At 41.5% G+C, this 27704-nt stretch overlaps 1 protein-coding gene across 1 annotated transcript in view; it reads left to right on the forward strand.

Moving 5' to 3' along the window:
• The first annotated feature begins 707 nt into the window (after nt 1-707).
• Nucleotides 708-27704, forward strand: part of LOC138846620 (uncharacterized) — a 66160-nt gene continuing 39163 nt past the window's right edge. Inside the window, exons 1-4 of the mRNA XM_089320137.1 lie at nt 708-1233; nt 3626-3688; nt 14493-14682; nt 20332-21917. Coding sequence (XP_089176263.1) covers nt 3674-3688; nt 14493-14682; nt 20332-21917 — 1791 coding nt within the window. The 5' untranslated portion in view covers nt 708-1233; nt 3626-3673. The remainder of the gene's footprint in view (nt 1234-3625; nt 3689-14492; nt 14683-20331; nt 21918-27704) is intronic.

Below are 27704 nucleotides of genomic sequence, written 5' to 3' on the forward strand. Positions count from 1 at the left end.
CTTTCAAAATTAATAATTTAAGGGGCCAGCAGGCATCCCACATGGGCACCGGTTTGGGTCCCAGCTGCTCTACTTTCAATCCAGTTCCCTGAGCTAATCATCATATGAAAGAGTTATCTGTACCCTCGTGTTCATTGCAGCACAATGCCCAATAGCTAAGATATGGAATCAATCCAGATGTCCATCAACTGAAGACTAGATAAAGCAATTATGGTGTATATACACTATGGAGTACTACTCAGCCATAAAAAAATAAAAATAAATGAAATCCTGTCTTTTACAACAAAATAGATGCAACTGGAAACCATTATACTTAGTGAAATAAGCAATTCCCAAAAGACAGATACCATATGTTTTCCCTGATACAAGGTAACTAATAGAATACCTAAAATGTATTGTATTGGAGTGAAATGGACATTTTGAAATTAGATGAGCTCTTGTCTTTTTTCTTTCTTCATACTGTTTGTTGAACTCTTAGTGTAGGATTAACCTCACGATAAAGAAGTAAACTGAAAGTAGATCTTTGTAAAAATTAGGAGTGGGAATGAGAGGGAGGAAGAATAAGAGTTGGAGCGTGGGCAGGAGGGAGGAGTGGGTGGGAAGTACCACTGTGTTCCTGAATCTGTATATATGAAATACACGAAACTTGTATGCCTCAAATAAAATGTAATAAGAATAAAAAAGGACAACACTACTTCCAAATAATTGAGAGTAAGGACTTTAGGAACTGAAATTAGCCGCAGCAATCAATGACAAGCAAAATACAGTATGTTTCCGGAACATCTCAAAGGTATTTTAATTCACCGCAGGACGTGTGGAGTGGAATACAGAGTTGACGAAAGGAAACTGAATTTAAATCGATACAAGCAGAGATTTTTGTTCCGGTAAAGCAGGGCCTTGGCCTGAAGAGTGAAGGCGGATCTCCGCCTCCCTGGCGGGCAGCGAGCAGAAACCAATCACCTCGTGGTGGGCGCTATGGTGAAGCTGCACCGTCCACAACCGCACGGTTTCCCACGCAGACAACTGTGCAATCACTGCTCCTCCCGCCGCAGCCCGAGGGCGCGCCGCATCCCAGGCACACACGAACATGTCCGCTGCCAACCTAGGCTGCTCCAAACCCTGCCTCTTCCGGCGCAGATACTGCCCGCGCCCCGCCCCAGCGCGCACGCGCGCCCGAGCCACTTCCGGTGGCAGACCCGGAAGTGGATAGCGCGAGGCCGCCGGCGCGCTCTGGTGAGTGAGTCTCCGTTTTTCTGGTTCAGACGCCCGGTCTGCGGGTCCGTGGCGCCTGTGCTGCAGAGCCGGGGCTCCGGGGTAGCCTTGTAAGTTAAGACCTCTCCGCCGTGAGCTCGGCCCCCTCGTTGCGTCGCCGTCTGGCGTTCCGAGTCTTGTCGCTCCGTGCGGGTCCGCGAGCTCCGCGTCCATTTTCGATTAAAGGCGTTGTGAGGCCCGGATGCTTTCCTCCTCGGCACGCGGCTCTGACTCCCGACTGCTGGCCGCGCGCCGTTCTCCGCTCCGGAGAGCAGGAGGGGAAGGGGGAAGGTTGGGGAGCGACCCGCAGAGCGGGGCCAGACGCGATGGAGGAGGAAGCGCAGAGGAGGGGAACAGAGGGGAAGAAGCAGCCACGTTCGCGGACGGAGTGGGAAGCCCTGGGATTGGCGGTCACTGGTTACTCTCGGATTAATTCAGATTGCTGAAAGCAGGAGGAAGGGGAGAATTGCAAAATCCAGAACGTGGTGCTTCTGCACTTTTCTCGTCACAGAGTTGCACGAAGAGATAAGAACCCTGTTTAACCAGGGGGCAGAATCAGCTCCGCGGGTCGGGAAAGGAGAGCGCAAGAAATGGGAGCGGACTCCACGGTGCTTTATTAAAAACAGACGTTCACAGTGTTGTCCTCGCCCGCCTCTTTGGGGGCTCATGTCATTCTTTGCCTAAATTTGACATATACTCAAAACTTGTAAAATTTCATCCCAGAATTAATTGGATTTGTATTATGTTCCTAGTTACTCTCCTTCCTGAGATTATAGTTAAGATTATGAGATTCAATTGCTTTCTGCTCTTTAGTTGGGTATTGGAACTATTTTGTTTGGTGTCTGGTCACTGATTTTACAGTGTTTTACTGCGCATCTAACAAGGATATTGATTATCATTTAACATTCAGAACCTAGTTTAATCAGTTATATGTGATCTTTGAATTCGCCTGCTCTAACCTGAAGTCTCCAGCTAAGTACACTGTTCCCCTCAAGTCTCCTTGGACCCCTCTCTGCAGTATTTAAGGACGGGCTGAATTCATGTGGAGTTTTTTTCCCTACATCTATGAAGAATTTGCTCAGTTTCTCTCCACAACTGACCCCCTCTCATGTTTTCCAGAAGTCATAACTATTTTTAATTTCATATCTTTTTAAACTTTCTTGGAAAAGAGGAGATAAATGCTTGACCTTGATGAAACCTGTGGTACTAGTAGAATCTTCTTGTTCAGGAGTGTGAAAGGTAGTCTGGAATAAGAACAAACCCTTCCCACTGCTGTCTACAACCCGTTTCAGAATTCACTTACACCGAGTTCTGCCCACTCAACTCGGACTTTTTCAGGTAGCTTGGCAAAGTGACCCCAACCCGCCATCAAAGTCTCAGTGTATGCATCTATATCCTGGAGTAGAACAGGAATTCTGAGTCTGAGCAAATGGGAATGCCAGCCAAAATGTCTCAGAATTAGATGTGTCTGTAGGTGGCAGTTTTTGAAAGGAGGTACCCACATTATCCATAGAATTTTAAGTGAATCTCAGCCCTCCAAAAATGCTGAAAAACATTAGGAAACAAATTGAACGAAGGCTCAGAGATAAGAGAGACGCCTCTCTCTGAGCTTTTCCCTCACCTCTGTTTCTTCATCTCTGAATAAGGAGTAAGTCTTAGGTTTGATTGTGTCATCTCTTGGCATTAAACCTTGTTTGTGGTTTCTCCTCTCTATCAGACAAAAATTTAAACTTCTCACTATGGCCACAGCAGGGAGCTCTGGGACTAACATGATCTTCAGAGTTGGTACAAATTGAGAGAGGGGTGGTTTTTCATATCTGTGTTGACCAGTCATTGGATGCTCACTACCTAGGGAGAGGCCATGAAGTTGGATGAAGCAGTTTCCTTTTGACTGAGTGCCAAGTGGACAGAGGACAATGAGGATGAAGTAGGATGTGGACTGCAGCAGGAGGAAGGGGCTTTCTGGGGAAATGGTTTCCAGTACTACCACCCGGCTCTGTAAAGGAGCTTACAGTCAGTCCCACAACCCCTCCCACTGAAGTGGACATCAAAAGATCATCTCTTCCATGTTTGAAGATTCTTTGTTGGGGTAGGCATTGTGGCCATTTTAAGACACTGCCTGCAATGCCAGCATCCCATATGGGCACTGGTTTGAGTCCTGGCTGCTCCACTTCCTATCCAGCTCCCTGCTAATGGGAAGGCAGCCCCTCTCTCCCTCTCTCCTCCCTCCCACCCCCGCCCCATCCTTCTCTCTTCTGTTATCTCTCTAACTCTTTCAAATAAATACAAGGTTCTCTGTATGTGATGTGTACTTGTGGTAGAAGAAGGGAGCATGCTGATTCTAAACACTAAACAGCATATTTTTAACACACAGGCAAATCTTTCCTGAGAAAGAAGCCCAAAGGAAGAGGAAAAAAAGAGAATGGCTCTTTCCCAGGTAAAAATCATATTATTTGGTTGTTATGTCTTCTTCCTGAAAAGCCAGTTTTTAGACTTGAAGTGTCCTACCTAGCATGTATTCACACCCAGAGTCTCTCATGACTCCTCTCTCATCTTCACGTAGTGACCAGTGACAGGGAAGTCGGCAAGAGGTTCATCTTCAGAAGGATTCTGTGCCCAGCAGTGTATTGAAGATTAATGGCAGGTTCCATAATGTCAGTGACATTGGACAGTAGGAATTGTTTAGAGACTCCATCTAGATGCCCTTTCAGTTAGTCCTTTGTAACCCACAATTAAAGAAATCGCTTATGTAAGTGGTGAACGGGCATAAATACCTGAAAAACCTTAGAAAGGAAGACTGATGGAGAAACTTGCTCAACTTAATTTTGTAATGCATTTGAAGTGAAATAATTGAAGCAGTGTGTTTCTGGCTCCAAAATAATAGTAATTTGGAGTGGAATGGGAAATCTAGGAACAGACATTAAAGTGGTTTTTTTTTTTTTTAAGTGAAAGGCTTTTTTTTTTTTTTTTTTAAGATTTTATTATTTGAGAGGTAGAATTACAGAGAGAGGTCTTCCACCTGCTGGTTCGCTCCCCAAATGGCCGCAACAGCTGGAGCTGTGCTGATTCAAAGCCAGGAGCCACGAGCTTCTTCTGGGTCTCCCATGCAGGTCTGGGAGCCCAAGGACTTGGGCCATCTTCTGCTACTTTCCCAGGCCACAGCAGAGAGCTGGATTGGAAGAGGAGCAGCCAGGACACGAACTGGCACCCGTATGGGATGCTGGTGCTGCAGGCGGAGGCCTAGCCCACTACACCAGAGGACCAGCCCATGGAGTGAAGATTTTTTAATAATTGGTTTTAAAATATGGAATCAACCTAATTAGTAGTGTGTTCTTTAAATTATTGAAAGTGTAGCTGTCTCATGAAGACCTACTATTTAGAAACTATCTAACTGGTGTTTTAAATAAGTGGTTACATTTTGGTAAGACCTGGAAGCAAAACTTCTGTCCTCAGAGAGGCTGAAGCCAAATTCTGATTATCCTATTTATTGTTAGATGTTATATTTAGTTTGTATTAAATATCATGATATAAACATAATTGTAATAAAACTCCATACAATGCTGCTACTTAGAGACTAAGAAGTAGAATACCTTTATCCCTCTCACATTGTCTGCCACTCACTATATCCATCAAGAACTACTGTAATTCTTTTTAGTGTAAATCTTAATAAAAATGATTTTAGGGGCCAGCACTGTGGCGTAGTGGGTAAAGCCACTGCCTGTAGTGCCAGCATCCCATATGGGCACCAGTTCAAGTCCTGGCTAGCTCCACTTCTGATCCTGCTCTCTGCTATGGCTTGGGAAAGCAGTAGAAGATGGCCCAAGTCCTTGGGCCCCTGCACCCATGTAGGAAGACCAGGAGGAAGCTCCTGGCTGCTGGCTCCTGGCTTTGGATCAGCACAGCTCTGGTTATTGCAGCCAATTGGAGAGTGAACCAGCAGATGGAAGACCTCTCTCTCCTCTCTCTGTGTAACTCTGACTTTAAATAAATAATCTTTTAAAAAATTATTTTATATATTATGTGATTTTGTAAAATATTCTTTAATTAATGCATTGTGATATTTTATTCTACATGTTTAAATATTAGCATAGTATGTGTCTTGGAGTTGTTTTTATATTAGCAAATATAAAGATAACTTGAGTTTTTTGGGTCCTCTTTGGAACATCATCTTTTTTAAGACGTGAGTCCTTTACCATTTTTTTACTGTTACAAAGAGTGTCACACTGGCTCCTTCTGAGTAAGGCAGAAGCACTACAGCTGTCTTAGAAAGTCTCCATATTAGGCAACTTGAAGTATGACTACTTGTTTAAGGATGATGTTTAGGAAGAAATATAGACAGTGTCTTTACTAAAAATAGTTTAAGTCTGCTATCTTAAAGATGTCCAGAAAGGAAAAGGAACCATGGACAAGGAAGTAAAGGAAAGCATGATAGTAATTTTCAACAGACTGTAAGGTGGGAAATAGGGCCAGTGTTATGGTGCCCTATGCAACGCTGGGTTCAGCTGCCATATGCAACACCGGCATCTCATGTGAGTGCTGGTTCAACTCCCGGCTGCTCCACTTCTGATCCAGCTCCCTGCTAATACACCTGGGAAAGCAGCAGAAAATGGCCTAATTCCTTGGGCCACTGCCACCTACATGGGAGACCCAGATGGAGTCCTGGACTCCCAGCTTCAGCTTAACACAGCCCTGGGCATTGTGGCCATTTGTGTAGTGAACCAGCAAATAGATGGAAAGTGATCACTCACTCCCTCTCTCTTCCTCTCTCTGGAACTGTCTTTCACATAAATAAATCTTTTTTTTTTTTTAATGGAAAATAAAAACTTTTAGAGCTGAAAAGTAAACTAACAAAAATTTTCTGTTGAATTTCAACAGCAACTTGACAATAAAGAATTAGAAAATTTAAATATAAACTAATTGAAATTACCTAGGCTGGTGCCGTGGCTCACTAGGCTAATCCTCCGCCTTGCGGCGCCAGCACACCGGGTTCTAGTCCCGGTCGGGGCACCGGATTCTGTCCCAGTTACCCCTCTTCCAGGCCAGCTCTCTGCTGTGGCCAGGGAGTGCAGTGGAGGATGGCCCAAGTGCTTGGGCCCTGCACCCCATGGGAGACCAGGAGAAGCACCTGGCTCCTGCCTTCAGATCAGCGCAGTGCGCCGGCCACAGCGTGCCAGCCGCGGTGGCCATTGGAGGGTGAACCAACGGCAAAAAGGAAGACCTTTCTCTCTGTTTCTCTCTCTCACTGTCCACTCTGCCTGTCAAAAAAAAAGAAAAGAAAAGAAAAAGAAAGAAAAAAGAAATTACCTGCTGGTCTGAGCAGACAGGGAACAAATGAAGAAAAATTAAAAATGACTAAGAAAGCTTTGGGTCATCATCAAGCATATGAATGAACATACAATAAGAGTCTTGAAAAAAGAAGGTAAAGGGTAGGGGCTGGCTCTGTGACCTAGCAAGCTAAGCTTCCACCTGCAGTGCCAGCATCCCATATGAGTGCTGGTTCTAGTCCCAGCTGCTCCTCTTCTAATCCAGCCCTCAGCTATGGCCTGGGAAAGCAGTAAAAGATGGCGCAAGTCCTTGGGCCCCTGCACCCACAAAGGAAACCTGGAAGAAGCTCCTGGCTCCTGGCTTCGGATCAATCCAGCTCCGGCCATTGCAGCTGTGTGTGGAATGCACCAGTGGATGGAAGACCTTTCTCTCTGTTTCTGCCTTTTTCTATATATAACTCTTATCTCTAAAATAAACTAAAATAAACTATTTTTGAAAAGATAAAGGATACAAAACTGTTCAAAAAATAAGAGCTGAAATGTCAGATTTATAAAGAAGGTGAATATGTAAATGTCAGAAGCTCAGTGAACTTCAGTTTTGATGAATTCATAGATCTATAGCAAAATACATAATCAAACTGAAGACAAGGGAATCATGAAAAAAGCAAGGCAGGAATGAATGATTTTTCATGTGCAGGGATCTTCAATAAGATTAGCAGTCAATTTTACAAAAATGGAATACAGAAATTAGCAATTACAGTGACCGGAAATTAAGGAGATAGCATAGTTAAAGCTTGAAAGGCAAAAAGAATTCACTAGGGGGAAAAAAAAAGATTTCACTATCAGGCAAAAAATCCTTCTAATTGAATGATGAGATCAACAAGATCTGAGGGAATTTGCAGTAGTACACTTATCCTGTTATCCTGTATGAAATGCTGAACAGAATTCTTCAGGCTGAAATGAAAATCTTAGCAGCACCATTAAATATAGAGTAAATAAAGAACATTGGATACATTATCTATATAGGTGAATAAAAAGCCATTGTTACCACATTTTTATAATTTTTAACTCATGCTTTTTCCTATATGATTTTAAAGGACTGTACAAAACAATAGTTATAAACCTGTAACTAGATATAAAATATAAAAAGAAATGATGTTTGACAATATATAGGGAGGGAGTCAGCAGTATAGAAGCAGAAATATATGATTGAAGCTAGGTTAGAATAAATGAAACTTAAATATTATCAGTTTAAGATATAAATCTTTAGCGTAAACATTAAGAAAATAACCAAATGATATGCAGAAAAGGAAGTAAGGGAATCAAAACACTGTACACACAAAAACACACAAAGAAGGAATGGAGGAATTATGAAACAAAAAATAGTAAAAGAAAAGAGGTGACAGAAGTAATTCTTCATCAGCATCATTTTAAATATAAATGGATTAAATTCCACATTAAAATGCAAAGACTAGCAGAATGAATATTTAAAAGGACACTTAATTCCAGTAGATGCGTCTACATAAGGCTCACTTTAGAAACAGAAAACAAGTAGGTTGAAAGTGAACAGATGTAAAAAGATAGTCCATGTAAACAGTAAAGAAACCTGACTGTATCCATATAAATATGAGACCAAATAGATATTAAGTCAAAATTGTTACAAGAGATAGTGAAGGACCATATATATTAGCAAAGGGGTTAGCCCATTGAGAAAAATCTAACATCTGTAAAAAATGCAGAGTTGTCAAAGGAGCTCTCGATTTTTTGGAGCAAAAATTTAAGGTAGTTAATACTATGAAGTTGTAGACCTCAATACTCCCTTTTAAATAATGGACAGAACAACCAGACAAAATATTAATAAAGGACTCAAACAACCCTGTAAACCAACTGCACGCAGCCAACACATACATAGCCCTGCACTCAACAGAAACAGTCTTCTCATGTGTACATGAGACATTCTGCAGGATTGACCATATATTAGGCCACTGAACAAGTTTCGATAAATTTAAAAAGATGGAAATGTAAACCATATTCTTAGACCACAGTGGAATGAAAGAAGAAATCACTTACAGTCGGAAAAACTCACAAGAATGTGGAAATTGACACACTTTTGTCATTTTAAAATCACTCTATTGAAGTATGATTGACATGTAACATGATGTACATATTTAATGTATACAATTTGATGAGTCTAGAAATGAATCTATACCCTTAAAATCGTCACCACAAGCTCTGTCATAAAAATATCCACCACTTCAAAAAGTCCCTTCCTGTGTTCTTTGTTACTTCTTTTTTTATAGGCACATTTAACATACAAACTACCCTCCTTGCAAAATTTTTAAGTGTACAATACAGTGTTGAAAACTATAAGCACTATGCCATACCCTCTAGGTTCTTAGTCATCTTGGATTTCTGAAACTTTGGTCAATACTTTGCCATTTCCCCACCCTTCAGCACCCAACAAACCACCATTCTGCTCTGCTGCTATCAATTTGGCTTTTTAGATTCCTCGTTAAGATGATAGCATGTAGTATTTGCTGTACTGTGTTATGGCTTATTTCACTTATGTAATGTATGCCAGTTTCGTCCAAATTGTTACAAATGGTAGGGTTTTCTCTTCAAAGCTGGATAATAGTCCATTGCGTGTATGTACCATGTTTTCTCTATCCATTCATCCTTCAGTGGACATGTAATAATTTGACTATTAAGAATAAAGATGGGGGAGTGGCGCTGCAGCAGAACGGATAAAGCCACCGCCTGCCCGGCGGTGTTCAAGTCCAGGCTGCTCTACTTCCCATCCAGCTCTCTCTGCTGTGGCTTGGGAAAGCAGTAGAAGATGGCCCCAACCCCTTGGGCCCCTGCACCAATGTGGGAGACTTGGAAGAAGCTTCTGGCTCCTGGCTTCGAATCAGTGCAGCTCTGGCTATTGCAGCCAATTGGGGAGTGAACCAATGGATGAAAGACCTTTCTCTCTCTCTCCCCCTCGCTCCCCCTCTCTCTCCCTCTCCCTCTCCCTCTCTCTCTACCTCTCCCTCTACCTCCCTTCCTCCCTCTCTCCCTCCTCTGCCTCTCAAATACATAAATCTTTAAAATAAAAAAAAAAAGATAGGGCCAGTGCTGTGGTGCTGTAGATTAAGCAGGCACCTGGGATGCCAGCATCCCTTATGGGCGCCAGTTTGAAACCCGGCTGCTCCACTTCTGACCCAGCTCCCTGTTGATGGCCTGGAAAAGCAGCAGAAGATGGCCCAAAATCTTGGACCCCTGCACCCATGTGGGAGACCAAGAAGAAGCTCCTGGCTCCTGACTTTGCATTGGTCCAGCTCTGGCCATTGCAGCCATTTGGGAAGTGAACCAGCAGATGGAAGACTTCCTCTCTGTCTCTACCTCTCAAGTAAATAAATGAATCTAGGGGGGAAAGAAGACTAATGAGGGTGGGGCAGGCATGTGTTTGCAGGGGTTAAGTTGCCACTGAAGATGCCCACATGCCATATCAGTACCTGACTGAAGTCCTGGCGCCCCTACTTCTGATCCATCTTCCTGCTAATGTGCACTCTGGGAGGCAGATAATTGCTTAATACTTGGGTCCCTGCCACCCACATAGGAGATTGAGCTCTGGCCACTTGGCTTTGACCCATCTCAGCCCTGGCTATTACAGGCATTTAGAGAGTGAACCAGTGGATGGAAGATACCTATCTGTATATTTCCCCTCTTTCAAATATAAATTTTAGGGGTTGGCATTGATATATAGCCAGTAAAGCTGCCACCACCAGCACCAGCATCCCATATGGGCACTGATTTGAGTCCTGGCTGCTCCACTTATGATCCAGCTCCCTGCTGATGGCCTGGGAAAGCAGCAAAGGAATACCCAAGTGCTTGGGCTCCTGTACTCACATGGGAGACTTTGAAGAACCTCCTGGCTCCTGGCTTTAGATCAGCCTAGTTGCGGTTGTTGCAGCCATTTGGAGAGTGAGCCGGCAGATGGAAGATATCTCTCTCTCTCTCTCTCTCTCTCTCTGCCCTTCCAATAAATCATATATATATATATATATATATATATATATATAAATTCTTAAAACTTTTTTAAAAAAAGAAAAGCAAAACTATATATACAGAAAACATGGTCTTATATCTAGAAATACCTAGAGTTCTCAGAAACTGAGGTAATAAATTAAGTATAGTTGTAGAATCTAGTATGAATACTAGTAATAAATAAATGGAGGAAATTGCGTAAATAATCCATTTACATTGGAATTGAAAAGAATGAAATGATGAGGCATTGCTGAGTCTAAATAAATGTCAAGACATCCTATGTTTCTGGATCAGAAGACTTAGTATTGTTAAAATGGTAGTATTTCCTAATGTGACAGAAAGATTCAGTGCAGTCCCTTTCAAAGTCTAAATAGCCTTTATGCACAAATAAAAAAAAGCAAGTCTTAAAATTTGCCCTGAATTTGCAAGTACCCCAAATAAACAAGTCAGTCTTGGAAAAGGAACAAAGTACACTGTTAGGAAAAGAGTTGCAGATTGGTGCCTTCTCTCACAGGACGCCAAAATGTTAGGAAAAGCAGTGCAGAGTAGAAAGGAGGCAGTGTGCGAATTTACTGCCAGACCAAATTTATTCATAGAAAATAAATCGCCGGTGCCGTGGCTCAATAGGCTAATCCTCCACCTAGCGGCGCCAGCACACCGGGTTCTAGTCCTGGTCGGGGCACCGGATTCTGTCCCAGTTACCCCTCTTCCAGGCCAGCTCTCTGCTGTGGCCAGGGAGTGCAGTGGAGGATGGCCCAAGTGCTTGGGCCCTGCACCCCATGGGAGACCAGGAGAAGCACCTGGCTCCTGCCTTCGGATCAGTGCAGTGCGCCGGCCGCAGCACGCCAGCCGTGGCAGCCATTGGAGGGTGAACCAACGGCAAAGGAAGACCTTTCTCTCTGTCTCTCTCTCACTATCCACTCTGTCAAAAAAAAAATCTATAGAGATGGCTGACCAAGTGCCCGTGTGCCCATAATGGAACACATCCAGAAGGCCCCAATTCCAAGGCCTGGGCCTTTATATATTAAGAGGGTTAGGGTTGGGGAGAGGGGTAGGGTGGGGACAGCAGACAGAGGGGAATTCCTGGAACTGGTCTTTCAGGTGGCTGTAAGAGGTGGGGTGTGAAGGCAGTAGGGTTTGAAACCCAGTTGAATTTCAAGAGCAAGGAGTACATTCCAAAGTTTATCCCTTTTGGGCAATGAGGGAGATTGGCTGAGGCTTACGTCATTGTTCCATCATAGGTAGACTTAGAGTTCCTAATATCTAAATTTTTACTCATAGTTATCAATACTGTGGTTATGCTTCAAAGTTAAAATATAGATCAATAGTATAGGACCAAGAATACAAAAAGTAGACCATACATACATTTTTGGTCTACAAAGGTGCCAGAAACATTCAGTGGGAAAAGAACAGTCACCAACAAGTGGACTGAAACAAATGGATATGCACTTGAAAGTATAAAAGAATGAAATTGGATCTTACCTCTCATCATAGAAATAAATTCAAAATGGATCAAGACCTAAATGTAAGAGCTAAAACTACTAAACTGTAGGTGAAAACATAGGGCTAAATCTTCCAGACCTTGAATTTGTCAGTAGGTATTTAAGTATGACTCCCTAAGCAAAAAGAGAAGAGGCAAAACATATATTTCTCTAAATCAAAAATTAAAAGCTTTGTGCATTGGTCACAATCACAAAAGTGAATATATAGTTTGCCAAGTGGGAGACATTATTACAAATCTCATGTCTGATAAGGCCAAATGTCCAGAATATAAGAAGGAATGTTTACAATTAATTAAGAAGAATATGGGGGCCAATGCTTTGGTGCATCAGGTTAAGCCATGGCCTACAGTGCTGACATCCCATATGGACACTGGTTCAAGTCCTGGCTGCTCCACTTCCAATCCAGCTCGCTGCTAATGTGCCTGGGAAAGCAGCAAAGGATGGCCCCAAGTTGTTGGGTCCCTGCCACCCACATGGGAATCCCCAAAAAAGCTCCAGGCTTCTAGCTGTGACCTGGCCCATCCCTGGCCATTGTGGCCCTCTGGGGAGTGAACCAGCAGATGGATGATGTCTCTCTCTATCCCTCCCTCCCTCCCCTTCTCTCTCTCTCTGTAACTCTGCCTTTCAGATAAATCTTTCATTAAAAAAAAGTGTGTGTATATATATATAAGCTAGTTTAAAAATGGTTAGAGAGCCTTAATAGACATTCATCCATTGTTATGCAAGTAGCCAACATTTTATTAAATTATTCAGTGATATGCATCATTAGTGAAATGCAAAAATGAAAAAGATATCACTTCATACCCTCTGGGATAGCTATAATAAAAGAGAAAATAAGTAGTACTAGTAAAGATATGGTAAAATTGGAATCTTGACTCACTGTACTTTTTTAGAGAAGGAGAGGCAAAGAAAAGAGAGATGTCTTCCATCCACTGGTTCACACCCCTAATCAGCTGCAATGGCCAGAGCTGGGCCAATCCAAAGCCAGGACCCAGGAGCTTCTTCCAGGTCTCGCACATGGCTGCAGGGGCCCAAGGACTTGGGACATCTTCTGCTGCTTTCCCAGGCCATAGCAGAGAACTGGACCAGAAGTGGAATAGCCGGGTCTCGAACCGGCACCCATATAGGATGCTGCAGGCAGCGGCCCCAGATATATTGTACTTGTAAAATGGTATAGCCACTGTAGGATACAAGTTGGTAGATCCTCAAAAAGTTATACCACATGGCCCAGCACTTCCCGTATGGGGTATGTAACCAAAAGAATAGAAAATTGTTATTAAATACATGAGGCTGGCACTGTGGTGTAGTAGGCTAAGCCTACATTGTAGCTTAATGGGTTCAGCAACCACCTGTGATGCCAGCATCCCTCTGGGTGCCAGTTCAAGCATGGACTCCTCCACTTCTGATCCAGCTCCCCACTAATGTGCCCAGGAAACAGTGGAAGGTGGCCTAAGTTCTTGGGCTCCTGCCACTCACATGGGAAACGCGGATGAAACTCCTGGTTCCTGGTCATTTGAGGAATGAACCAGCAAATGGAAGATCTCTCTCTTCTCACTCTGTAACTCTGCCTTTAAAATAAATAAATAAATGGTTTTTTTAAAAAAAAATACTTGTACAAGATTGTTCATATCACTATACACAATAGCCAAAAGGTAGAAACAAACCAAATCTCCATCAGTGAATGAACAAATAAAATCTGATACAGCCATACAATGGAATATTATTCAGCTTCAAAAAGGAATATAGTACTGATACACTTCATGGATAAATCTCAGAAACAGTGAAAGAAGCCAGACACAAAATGTCACGTATTTCATATGCAGAGACAAGGATTAATGGTTTCCAGAGACAGGGTAGAAAGAATGGGCAAGTGACTGCTCATGAGTACAGAATTTGTTTTAGAAGTGGTAAAATAACTTTTGGACTAGACAGAGATGATATTGTCAATATTGTGAATTTTCTAAAACCTACTGACTTGTACCTCTTGAAATGGCAAATTTTATGTTAATTCCACCTCAGTTTAAGAAAAACGACTATGTAAATGCTTGGATTATTTTTTTAAAGATTTTATTTATTTATTTGAGAGATAGAGTTACAGATAGTGAGGAGGAGAGACAGAAAAGACTTCTATCCACTGGTTCATTCCCCAAATGACCACAACAGCAGGAGCTGGGCTGATCAGGAGCTTCTTCCGGATCTCCCATGTGGGTGCAGGGGCCCAAACATGTGGGCCATCTTCTGCTTTCCCAGGCCATAGCAGAGAACTGGATCAGAAGAGAAGCAGTTGGGGCTAGAATTGGTGCCCATATGGGATGCCAGTGCCACAGGCGGAGGATTAACCTACTGAGCCACAGAGCCAGCCATAAGATTATTTTATACTTCTCTGATTCTGAGTAAAAATAAGAATTCTGTCATATCCATTTGGTGAGATATGTTTTCATTTCAGGAACTATTTACTTTCAAGGATGTGGCCATTGAATTCTCTCAGGAGGAGTGGGAATGCCTGGGCCCTGCTCAGCGGAATTTGTATAGGGATGTGATGTTGGAGAACTACAAGAACCTGCTCTTCTTGGATGAGAACAACTTCCCTCCGGAAGTCGGTAACTGCCCATGTGTATCTTGGCATTTTCTCCCTTGTGAGTCTTGGGAACTCGTAGCTTGTGTGTCTAAGTTTACATTTCATAATGGAAAGGCTTCATAATGTGGACTCTACACTTTAAACTTCCCTGCTCTTAGAAATTCTGCGCATCTTAAGTTTGATTAGTGATGTTTCTAGAACATTAGAAGTCCTAAAACCTTTTGGCAACCTTAACATCTGAGCCTGTGGCTTTCCTCTTGTACTATTGATTCAGTAGTTTCTTGAAAAACAGCTAGTTATTTGCATATTCAAAATAATCACTAGGCATTCAGAGGATAAATGTCAGTTGACTAATTTATGAAATCGTTTTCTAGACCCATCTGTACTTTCTTTTTTTTATTTTCACAGTTTTTTTTTTTTTTTTTTTAAGATTTTATTTATTTTTTTGAGAGGTAGAATTAGACAGTGAGAGGGAGAGACAGAGAGAAAGGTCTTCCGTCCGCTGGTTCGCTGCCCAAATGGCCGCAATGGCCGGAGCTGTGCCGATTTGAAGCCAGGAGCCAGGAGGTTCTTCCAGGTCTTCCCACGCAGGTGCAGGGGCCCAAGCACCTGGGTCATCTTCTGCTGCTTTTCCAGGCCATAGCAGACTGTGCCCTCTTCTTAGCCAAAAAAAAAGGCCTGGGAACATTTTCTGGAATAGCAGAGTGTATCACGTTCTTTTTTTTTTTTTTTTTTTTTTTTTTTCGTCAGTTGAAATCTTTCCACAGCTGAATATTAGCTCCCATTGTGGAGCAAGGAAAAGAGGCCTGGACTATAGCGAACAAGATGAAAATAGTGAAAAATCCAGGTAGATGGGGACATAATTATGAGCTCAGATATAGAGGAAGTTGCCTCATTAAATATTGTTTGAGAAGCTACTCAAATAGGAAACATTCGTAGCAAAACAAAACTTCATTTCTTGTGAGGTTTCAAGAAAGCTCCTCTATACACACACACTGGGGCAGTCACTCACTGTTACTATTTTATTATTCAAAGGCATCTCTGGATTAGACCTGTTGAATTCTTTAAGTAGGGAATTTTTGATACCTTGAAAATACACTTTTTAAAAAAATTATTTTTTTATGAGACGTAGAATTACAGACAGAGGGATGGAGAGACAGAGAGGTCTTCCATCCACTGACTCCCTCCCCAGATGGTCGCAATAGCTAGAGCTGAGGGAATCTAAAGCCAGGGGAGCTTCTTCCAGGTCTGCCACTTGGTTGCAGGGGCCCAAGCATTTGGGCCATCTTCCACTGTTTTCCCCAGGCCATACACAGAGAGCTGGATCGGAAGTGGACGAGCCAGGACATGAACTGGCTCCCAGATGGGATGCCAGTGTCACAGGCAGGGTCTTAGCCTACTGCACCATGCTGTGTCATACAAGCCTTTCAGTGCTCTGTGACATTGAGTAATATCCTTTTTTTAAAAAAAGATTTATTTTATTTATTTGAAAGAGTTACAGAGAAAGGTAGAGAGAGAGAGAGGTCTTCCATCCACTGGTTCACTCTCCAAATGGCCACAACAGCCAGAGCTGCGCCGATCCGAAGCCAGGAGCCAGGAGCTTCTGCTGGGTCTCCTACATAGGTGCAGGGGCCCAAGGACTTGGGCCATCTTCTGCTTTCCCAGGCCATAGCAGAGAGCTGGAGCAGAAGAGGAGCAGCCGGGACTAGAACTGGCATCCATATGGGATGCCAGCACTTCAGGCCGGGGCTTTAACTTGCTGCGCCACAGCGCTGACCCCATGCCCTTTTAATGGTTCTGTTTTCTGATGGTCATTGCAAAGTCAAAATTCATGACTTTTAGAAAAGTGTACATTAATTTCCATTGAGTCATAATATCTACATATTAGGGACTGGCGCTGTGGCATAGTGGGTAAGGCTGCTGCCTGCAGTGCCAACATCCCATGTGGGTACCAATTCAAGCCCCAGCTGCTTCACTTCAGATCCAGCTCTGCTATGACATGAAAAAGCAGTAGAGGATGGCCCAAGTCCTTGGGCCCTGCACCCACGTGGGAGACCTGGAGGAAGCTCCTGGCTCCTCGCTTCAGATCTGCTCAGCTCTTGCCATTGCAGCCATTTGGAGAGTGAACCTGCGGATGGAAGACCTCTTTGTCTTTCTGCCTCTGCCTCTCTGTAGCTCTGCCTTTCAAATACATGTCTTTTAAAAAATTACGTATCAACTAACACATATAATAAGAGCATTCCTCTCTTCCTAGCTCTTATGTAGCTGGGATTTTGATGCAAAAGATCTAAAGATAGATTTCAAATATTAAAGAAGACCAGAAAAAGAGGTTCTGCTGTTTTTGTATAACAAACAAGGACACCTAGAGTGAAAAAGAAAGTTAACATTCCCATTTCTGATTTAAAAATACGTGATTTAGCTTGTAATGTTTTTGTTTTTTCTAGCTTGGAAGGCTTTGATTTTTTTTTTTTTATTTACCAAATTTATCATATCCTCAGACAGTTTAGATCTTGGAAAAAGCCTCCTACTTACTTTGTTGTCTGCTGTACAACCTCTCTGTCCCCTGGAGAGATCAGCATCTTAGACTCATGTTCACTCTCCATTGCTAGACCCTTGATAAGGTTTCATTTTATCTGAATGTGTCCATAGAGTGAATTCATCCATTATCCTTCAAGCCTTTCCCAACATAGGAGAATGAGAGAATGATAGACATTTCCAGGTTTTTGTTTTGGGGTCCTGCTAAAGACATTCTTTTAAAAAAATTTATTTATTTGAAAGGCAGAGTTACAAAGAAGGAGACACTGAGAGAGAGGTCTTCCATCTACTGGTTCGCACCCCAAATGGCTGCAACAACGGTGACTGTGCCAGGCTGAGGCCAGGAGCCAGGGGCATCTTCCAGATCTCACATGAGTGGCAGCAACCCATGGTCATGGGCAGTCTTCTGATTTCCCACGCACATTAGCAGGGAGCTGGATCAGAAGTGGAGCACCCAAGACCTGAACCGATGCCCATATGGGATGCTGGCACTGCTGGCCATGGCCCACTCCACTGCACCACAGCACCAGCCCCAAGAACATCCTTGTGTGTTAATGGAACATACACTCACACACATAGTTTATGCCTCACTTGAGGATGTGCCTCAAAATGGAGGTTCTGAGACAGTCACTGGGTAAGGGTGAAACGACCACATAATAGATATAAGCTTGCAGTCTTCCTAACGTATTGCATCCCCTCTATTTTTAATGTCTTCTACTTTTACTCACTGTTGAGATTGTAGTTCACAGAATGGGTGTTAAATCACTTGCTGACCGGCGCCATGGCTCACTAGGCTAATCCTCTGCCTGCGGCGCCAGCACCCCGGATTCTAGTCCTGGTCCAGGTGCCGGATTCTGTCCCGGTTGCCCCTCTTCCAGTCCAGCTCTCTGCTGTGGCCCGGGAGTGCAGTGGAGGATGGCCAAGTCCTTGGGCCCTGCAGCCGCATGGGAGACCAGGAGAAGCACTGGCTTCTGACTTCGGATCAGCTCGGTGCGCCGGCCACAGCAGCCATTGGAGGGTGAACCAACGGTAAAGGAAGACCTTTCTCTCTGTCTCTCTCTCTCACTGTCCACTCTGCCTGTCCAAAAAAAAAAAAAAAAAAACTTGCTAACTCAGTTTCTCTGGTTTCCCAAGATTAAGAGTTTTAACTGCCTTAGCACAGTCCTATTCCTATAAATCAGCGAGCATGAACTCTGCTCCTATAGCTGCTTACTCTTTGCCTTCACTTCTGCTCTTCGAAATCCCAGCACTGGTCTTCCCACAGATTTCTCACTGATCTAGTTGGACTATGCTGGTAGTTCCTAGTATATGAGTTTGAACATCTCAGGAACCCTGTTTACACCAGACTTGGACCTCTCTGCACTGCACACACTGTGGTAAAGACCTTCCTCCTACATAGGACAGCTCACTCAGGATAGAAACATGATCTGCTCACGGTCTACATCAACATGTGCAAGATAGGGTGACTCAGATCCTGTAGTCTGGGGGACATGGCACCATTGCACTGTAAGTGACACAGCGGAGGTCCTCTGTCTCCCTTGAAATGTGTCTCCCTGGGTTCCTGCTATTTCTTTTGGAATTTTTTAACCTACTGAAGGACAGTATTGCATAATTAATGCTATGAACATGGCAGCTGAGCTTTCACATCTAGGTTCAAATAAAATTTATTTGTTTATTTGAAAAGCAGAGTTACAGAGAGAGTAGGAGAGAGAGAGAGAGAGATCTTCCATCCAGTGGTTCACTTCCCAAATGGCCACATAGCCCAAGCTGGGCTGGTCTGAAGCCACAAGCCAAGAACTTCTTCCTGGTCTCCCACATGGATGCAGGGGCCCAAGTACTTGGGCCATCTTACACTGTGTTCCCAGACCATGAGCAGGGAGCTGGATTGGAAGGGGAGCAGCCAGGACTTAAACCAGCACCCATAGAGAATGCTGGCACCATAACCAGTATGCCACAGTGCTGGTCCCCAAATCTAGTTTTCAGATTTTCTTTATCTGAGTTATGAAGAAACCTCATGAGCTTTTTATTTTTATATGAAAAATTGTGATGTACCTCAAGAATGTCTAAAAAAGTTAATCCAGTCAGAGGGCTTCATACATTGCATGGCATGTAGTATGGATTAAAAAGTTATCTTCAGTTAATAAAGTGAGTCAGCTTTCTGTCGTGTTTCTTATGAGAGTGTCCTTTAGCTGAATTATATGTCATGTTTTATTTTGTAATTTGTTCCATATAAATCTTCTTTGACCATACATAAATATAATATATATTTGGCCATAGTTAGGAACTTGCATATTTACTTATTGTCATATAATATAGGCTTAACATTATTTCAAACTGCCTTCCATAATTCTCAATCTATATAATAATCTGTATTTACCTGAAACTGATAAAATTCAGTGATTTTTCAACTCCTCTGCAATACAAGTTCTTTCATTAGTTCTTCAGCAGGAATTCTTTCGAATTCCACAGTGATAGTTTTATGAGATTATGATTACTTACTAACTTGCATAGTAGATTTCCATAGGTCATTGAGTATTTTCTGTATCCTTTATAGGTGATTTTCTCAGTACATATTGTGCAGTACTTGCCATACAAAAATGTCACAAAGTGTTCGTTCTATGTGCATTCATGTAGTTTCATAAGTGTTCAGATTTACAGTGTTGTAAAAAACAGGGTGTTTTTTCAGTTCTTCCTGATGTCCCCCTGCACGATTTTTCTTTAAATTACAAATTTACTTTTTTAAAATATTTTTATTTGATAAATCTGGACCATGCTTTAGTTTTTACTTTTATGTAATAATTATGCACTAAATACATTATTTTTTTTCTCTTTAAATATGATACAGATGTACTTATGCCAGTTGCTGTGTTCTTTGTGGCAGCAGTAGAAAAATATTCCTTCTTCCAGGGTTTAAGTGAATTTGTGTAGGATGACTATTTGGCTGACAAGAAGTTTGCATTATACCCTCCCTAAAATAAGTTTGAATTACGTATTTCATTACTTTATTGAGGACTCCTATTCTGTTTGTATTCCTAACATTTGAAGACCATGCTTGGAAAAGTTCATAGCACTGTTCATTATAAATATTTGTCTGGTAACATGTATTTTAATATAAAATATGTATTTTTCAACCTTATTTAATGGGGAGCCTCTGGTTCTTCCTGTGTTTCAGATATTTCTTCTGAATTCGCAAACAAGAGATTATCACTGAAAGAAGCTATGAATAAAGGGAAATTATACCATCCGGTGGTCTTGGAAGGAAATGAAAGTCATAGCATCAAAACTCTTGATCTCAAGGATTCCTGGAAAAATATGCAGGAGTGTGACAGCCAGTGTGAACATGATGAAAGAAATCACAGAGCAGTGCCTTTGACTTATAGCAAAAATCTCAGTCATAGAAAAGATCAACAGCATAGTAAATCCTCCATTAATTTTCCACTAAAGCATAGTGTTTCCATAAGGGACTGTGCATACCAGTATTTCTTACATGACAAGCCATGTATGAGGAATGTGCTAAAACTGAAAAGTAACTTCAGTTATACCAGAGACAAGTATGTGAAGTGTTTTGAAAATAGGATGGGATTAAGCTTGCAGGCACATCAGATTGAAGTACCTAGGTTTCAAAATGAGAAAACTTACGAATGTCATCAGGTTCAAAAGGCTGTCAACAATGGTTCTTCAGTTTCACTATGTCAAAGACTTTGTCCTAATGTCAAAAACATCTGTAATAAGCATAGGAGGATTTTAAAATACCCTTTATTACCACAATATGGGGTAACACACACCAGAGAAAAATCTTACAAGTGTCATGACTGTGAAAAGGTGTTTAGCAAAAGTTCAAACCTCACTAATCATCGGAGAATTCATTCTGGACAGAAACCTTACAAATGTAATGAATGTGGCAAAGCCTTTAATCAGTGTTCAAACCTCAGTAGGCATCGAAGAGTCCATACAGGAGAGAAGCCATATAAATGTAACATATGTGGTAAGGTCTATAGCCAGAATTCAAACCTTGCCAGTCATCAGAGAATGCATACTGGAGAGAAGCCTTACAAATGTCAGGAATGTGGTAAGGGTTTTATCCAGCGCTCACACCTTTGGGGTCATGAGAGAATTCATACTGGAGAGAAGCCTTACAAATGTCACGAATGTGGCAGAGCCTTTGCTGAGCGTTCGAGCCTCATTCAACATAAGAGAATCCATACTGGAGAGAAGCCTTACGTGTGTAATGAGTGTGGCAAAGCTTTTAAGCAGTGTTCACACCTCACTAGACATCAGAATGTACATCCTGGAGAGAAACCACACAAATGTAATGTGTGTGGCAAGGCTTTTATTCAAAATTCAAGCCTCGTGGAGCATCAGAGAATTCACACAGGAGAAAAACCTTACAAATGTGACAGATGTGATAAAGCTTTTATCAAGCGTTCACACCTTTGGGGTCATCAACGAACTCATACCGGAGAGAAGCCACACAAATGTGATGAATGTGGCAAAGCCTTTGCTGAGCGTTCAAACCTTACTCAACATAAGAAAATCCATACTGGAGAGAAACCTTATAAATGTAATGAGTGTGGGAAAGCTTTCACCCAATTTGCCAATCTTAATAGACATCAAAAGATACATACTGAAAAACATTGTAAACATAATGTATGTGGCAGTGTTTTTGTTCAAAGCTCAAAACTTGGGGATTGTCAGGGAATTCACAGAGACAAACATAAGGGAAGCATTCAAGTCCCGCTCAATGACAGAGACTTGTTATGAAGAGAAATGGTGTAAAAGTATGTTGTGAAGCTCCTAACCAGGGTTTTGTGCCTCACTTGATAGGAATACACCTTCAGAATACCACACAAATAATTTGGCAAAGCATATCCAAAGTTCAAGGCTTGCGGAATAGCATAAAATGTTTACTAGAAGAAAAAGGCTTGCTAATGTAATGAATGTTATGAACTTACTAAAAAATATATATACCTTTGTGGTCGTAAGAAAATTCTTAAAAGATGGACACTACAAATGTGCTGAACATAGGAAAACCTTTAACCAGTGGTCTGACATCAGGGTACACCAAAGAATTCAGACTGCAGAGAATCCAAACAGTTCTCTCAACTACACATAAGGAAATTGATAACTAGGGAGAACTAAGTCTCCATTCTTGAAGATTAACTGACCTCAGTTGTTGATTCTACAGATAATTGAAAAGTTAAAATCAGTTAGCTTAAAGCAGTGGAAACACCAGTGAAAAGATCTAAGGTTTATAAAAATATTTCAGAAATTATTTGAGGTTTCTTGAAAATGATTCTTTATTGAAGAATTAGAACTTGAAGTTTGAAATCTGTTGATGTTGTACCTTCATTACATGCTTTTTTTTTTTTTTTTTTTTTTTTCCTAATCACCCTGATTGTCTTAAGGACAGAATTGGAGAAATAGAAGGGGCTATATCCTTAGCATACTGTAACCTGAAAAAACCCAGGATGCTATTTTTAAGATACTACAACATATATTTTTGAGTCTGAAGGGTGACAGGGTAAAACTTGAATACATTGTTGTACTTTATATGACCAAGACCCCTTCCTAGATTTGTTGAAAAGTCTAAGGACCTCTATTGATTATAGGAAAGATAATATTACAAGATGATCAGGAAACAAAAAAGAGGCTAGAGCATTGATAGAATGAAATTCTCATAGGAATAAAATAACAGAAGACTAGGAACTGCTTATCTGGTAAGTATGTATGGGAGGAGGGTGACAGTCACCTTCCCCTTTAAAAGGTAATAGGTGTTAAATATGGAAAATAGGTCCTGATTTTGGAAAGTGAACAAAAGTATGGAGGACAATTTAATCAACCAGAACATACTTGTAGAGGATTCACATGTGGCCACTGAAATTGTATTTTGATACCATTTAGAATATGTCATAATTCTCATGTCACAGTAAGATGTAACTTTTAATGCTGAATGAGCCATGTTCATTTTATCAACCTAAGCATATCCCACTTACTTGGGACACTTCATAATGAGTTATGATATATCATTACACTCTAAGGTTTAGTGTCGCATGATAATGTCCACATTATATTCATACAGTATGCAATTTTGGTACTGTTCACAATTTGCACTTCAGTCATTCTGTACTCTGATTCAGATTGCTCCCATGATTAAAATACTATGGTAGTGCAAAAGCTGAGCCCCTAAAACCTGCCTCATTAGTGAATATTTACCAGATGATTGTATTTCTACATGCCTTTTTGTAAGAATGGCTTGCATATTATTTTAAATGTAGTGAAAAAGTGATTGTAAGCATATGAAGTTTATTAACAAAAGAAAATTTCAGGAATAAAGAGCACAATGTTATATTTGTACTTGAAGCAATGAGTGAAATAATCTGGAAAGACCAGTGTCATGAGTTTCCTCTTAACAAAAAAACATGGGATTTTTGGAAGCTAAATGCTTGATATGCTTACCACCAAAACATTTTTGTTAGTTTTCACTTGTGGCCGTTTCACTGGGACAGAATGGGACCTCACACAAGGTTTAGATTTGAAGATTGATGATGTCATACACTTTAAATGTTATCAGAATGTTTTACTACTTGGAGCTTTCTTGGGAAAACAAGGCAGACTTTTCAAGCTCCTTCAAAAGTGGATATAGAGTGTGGAAAAGAAAACTGTCTTGGATGTTAAGATGGTTACCTGGCAGGACTGGAATGAGAGTACTTCTATGGTTTGAATTTCCAGCTGGTGCCAAAATAGATAGAACTGACAGTAAAATCTTTGAAGTGTACAATAGAATGTATTGTAATGTTAGTACCTTGTTAGCTTCGTTGCTGATTAATATTCCTTGGTTTATTTTTCCATTCATCAATTGTTGGAGCTTTGAGTTTTCCCACTTTTTAAAATTATGAGAGATGCTGCTATGAAGAACTTTTTACAAAATGTTTTTGCCAATATATGTTTTTACTTCTCTTGGGTATGTTTTTAAGTGGAGTTTCTGGGACATATGGTAATTCTATGATTATCTTTATGGAACTGCCACTATTCCAAAGGAGCTGAACCATTTTATATTACAATTCCTGCACTTTTCTCATCAACTCTTATTGATTGTTGCTGTGTAATTATTAATATTAGTGATAGTATAGCCTTATAGTCACTTTGAAATGATATTTCATTGTGGTTGGATTTGCATGTCTTCATGTCTAATAATGTTGCACATTTGTTCAAGTGTTTATTGGTCATTTGTATCAGCTTTGGAAAATTTCCATTCAAATCCACCAATTTTCTAAGTTGAGTTGTTTGTGTTATATTTAGGTTGCTGAACCTTTATGACATATTTAATTTATGAATAATTTCCCCACTTCTGTATATTCTTTTTCTACCTTCTCAATAGCAATCTTAATTTTGATGAAGTGAAATTTTGTGTACTTTTGGCTTCCTGTGTTTTTGGTGCCCTGTGTAAAAACCATGGCCTAACCCAATGTCATGAAAGTTCAATTTATTCTGTTTTATAGGTTTAGTTGTTGTTTTTTTGTTGTTTGGTTTTTTTTTGGTTTGTTTGTTTGTTTGTTTTGGACAGGCAGAATGGACAGTGAGAGAGAAAGACAGACAGAAGGGTCTTCCTTTTCCGTTGGTTCTCCCTCCAGTGGCCGCTGTGGCCGGCGCACCGCACTGATCCGAAGCCAGGAGCCAGGTGCTTCTCCTGGTCTCCCATGGGGTGCAGGGCCCAAGCACTTGGCCATCCTCCACTGCACTCCCGGGCCACAGCAGGGAGCTGGACTGGCAGAGGAGCAACCAGGACAGACTCTGGTGCCCGGACTGGGACTAGAACCCAGTGTGCCAGCACCGCAGGCAGAGGATTAGCCTATTGAGCCACGGCACCAGCCAGGTTTAGTTTTTAAATTTCAGTATTTGATCCATTTTGAGTCAAATTTTATTTAAGGTGTGGAGCTGTGCAGCTTCATTCTCTTGCATGTGGATTTTCATTTGTCCATGCTATTAAATGTTTTTAAGCATCAGAGCTCATTAATTAGATGCAGACTGTTAGAATGTTATTAAAATAACTCATTGAAATTAAATGATAGGATAACCCATTGGGCCAGGATCAATGGTGATTGTGATGATTAAACTTTGAAGACATGGAAGTAACATTCTACATTGTGTTAGTTTGCATTTGTTCAAGAAAGCACAGTAGCCCCCTGTTAACCCACAGTTTTATTTTTGCGCTTTCAGTTACCTGCAGTCATATTCTGAGTATTAAGTGGAAAATTCCAGAAATAATTCATACATTTTAAATTGGGTGTTTCTCTGAAATCTCATGCTGTCCTGCCCAGGATGAGAGGCATCCCTTTTTCCAACGTATCACAGAAGCATTTGTGATATGTGTAAGAAAACTACAGTGAAATAAGATTAGAAAGAAACCATCTTTGCATAACTTACTTATATTTTTCTCTTAGTTTAAATATTAACATGCTATGTCTATTTTATAAATTAAGCCACCTCATAGTTGTGATATATAGGGAGAATAGTATACATGGGTTTGATACCATCCATGATTTCAGGCATTCACTGCAGGTCTTGGGATATATCCCTCATATATAAGGGTTGATTACTGTAAGATAATTAAGAATTTTCAGGTTAAGACAAATTTTGAAGGTGCTTACACAGTGAAATGTGTAGAATACCCCTAGAGAATATCAGGGAAATAATTGTGGCAATAATAAAGCCTGAGGATTGTTGAGGAAACACCTCATGGTGATGTCTAAGAAGTAACTGCTTCTCGCTGTTTGGGGTGAGGATTAGTGAGCAAGCCTAGGAAGTGTGCTTCTGCTCACTAGTTCTGAAATTTATGCCTTCTTTATTTGTGCCTTCCAAGTTCCATTCAAGGTTTTTCTGATAGGCCAACTAACCTGAATAGTGCAGCAAAGGATCTTTAGGAAAGCAGGTCCTAGAACTGGAGTGCAGTGGTGGTGAAGGCACATGGATGAGAGCTGGTGAGGTTCAGGAAAGTAACAGAGACATTTGCCTTAAAATAGGAGATGTTTTTTAACACTGGGAATTTAAGTAGGCACCTAGTGTACTCATTCAGTTATACTGGATAACTGTAGTATTACTGTTTCTTTAAGAAAACTGGTAAGGAGGTAGGTGTGTGGCCTAGGGGTTAAGTCTGTGGTCAGGGTGACTATCCCATATCACAGTGCCTGAGTTTGAGTCCCAGCTCTGTTCCCAATTCCAGCTTCCTGTTAATGCACACCCTGGAGACACCAAATTAAGTGATGACTCAAGCAGTTGGATTCCTTCCCCACCATGGGAGACCTGGATTGAGTTGCCAGCTCATAGCTTTGACCTGGCCGGGCCCCAGCAGTTAAGGGTGGTTTTGGGGAATGAACCAGTAGAAGGAAGCTTGCTCTCCCCTCTCCCTCTGTGTGTGTGTCTCAGTCTGTCCCGAATGTATTTAAATAGAGTGACAACGATAGCTCTTTCTTCCTCCATGGACCCTGCTTAAAGGCACTGCTCTTGTTTTCTTTATACCGGGGAATATGCTGACATCCCACCCTCATCTCTTTCCATGGCTCAGACTGGTCTCAGATGGACCTCTCCTCAGAGGTAGCATTTTCAGTTTTATTCTCTCATGTATGGGCCACTCTGACCCACTCACATTGGGTGTTTGTGTGGTGGGCCACACAGACATCAATGTGTGTGTATTCCCTTACTGTTGAATAAATTCTGTTCCTATTTGTGCGCACACACACACACAAAGTAACATGAACAAAGGGCATACTGTGAATATCTATAAACAGATTGGCCATGGAACTGTGGCACTGTGATTTATAGCAGCATTGAGGACCAAATGACATAGGAAGACCAATTTTATTGCCCTTACCCTCTCCCACTATACAGGTCTACAGCTAAAGCAAGCTGTACAGGTTCTGCTTTGTCAAGTCCTGTAAGGAATGGCATGTCCTGTGGAATCTGGAAACAAAACTTAAATAATCCTAAAAACCTGGGAAAGCAGTGGGAGACAGCCCAGTACTTGGGCCTCTGCCACCCATATGTAAGACCTGGATGCAGTTAATGGCTCCTGACTTCAGCTTGGCCCAGCCTAGGCTGTTGTGGCCATTAAGTTGTGAACCAGCAGTGGAAGATTCTCTCACCCCCTTTCAAATAAATTTAAAAATAAGAAGTCACAATATGTAAAACATTGACTTCTCCATATGTTACCTGTTTTTCTTTACCTCTTGCCCAATTCTACAATTTGGTTCTGGGAGTCAGGGTAACATTTCATTCTGTATACAGGACATATAATTCTTACAGCAGGAAAGAGGACTGGAAGGAACAAAGGTCCTTAGAGCTTCCATTGAAGTTTTTTTTTTTTTTCTCTATTTATTTATTTGACAGAGTTATAGACAGAGAGAAAGGTCTTCCTTCCATTGGTTCACTCCCCAAATGGCTGCCATAGCTGTGCCAATCTGAAGCCAAGAGCCACTTGCTTCTGCCTGGTCTCCCATACGGGTGCAGGGGCTCAAGCACTTGGGCCATCCTCCACTGCCTTCCCAGGCC

Source organism: Oryctolagus cuniculus, chromosome 18 (assembly GCF_051225735.1).
Source record: "Oryctolagus cuniculus isolate XC-2025 breed Fujian yellow rabbit chromosome 18, ASM5122573v1, whole genome shotgun sequence".
Lineage (NCBI taxonomy): Eukaryota > Metazoa > Chordata > Mammalia > Lagomorpha > Leporidae > Oryctolagus > Oryctolagus cuniculus.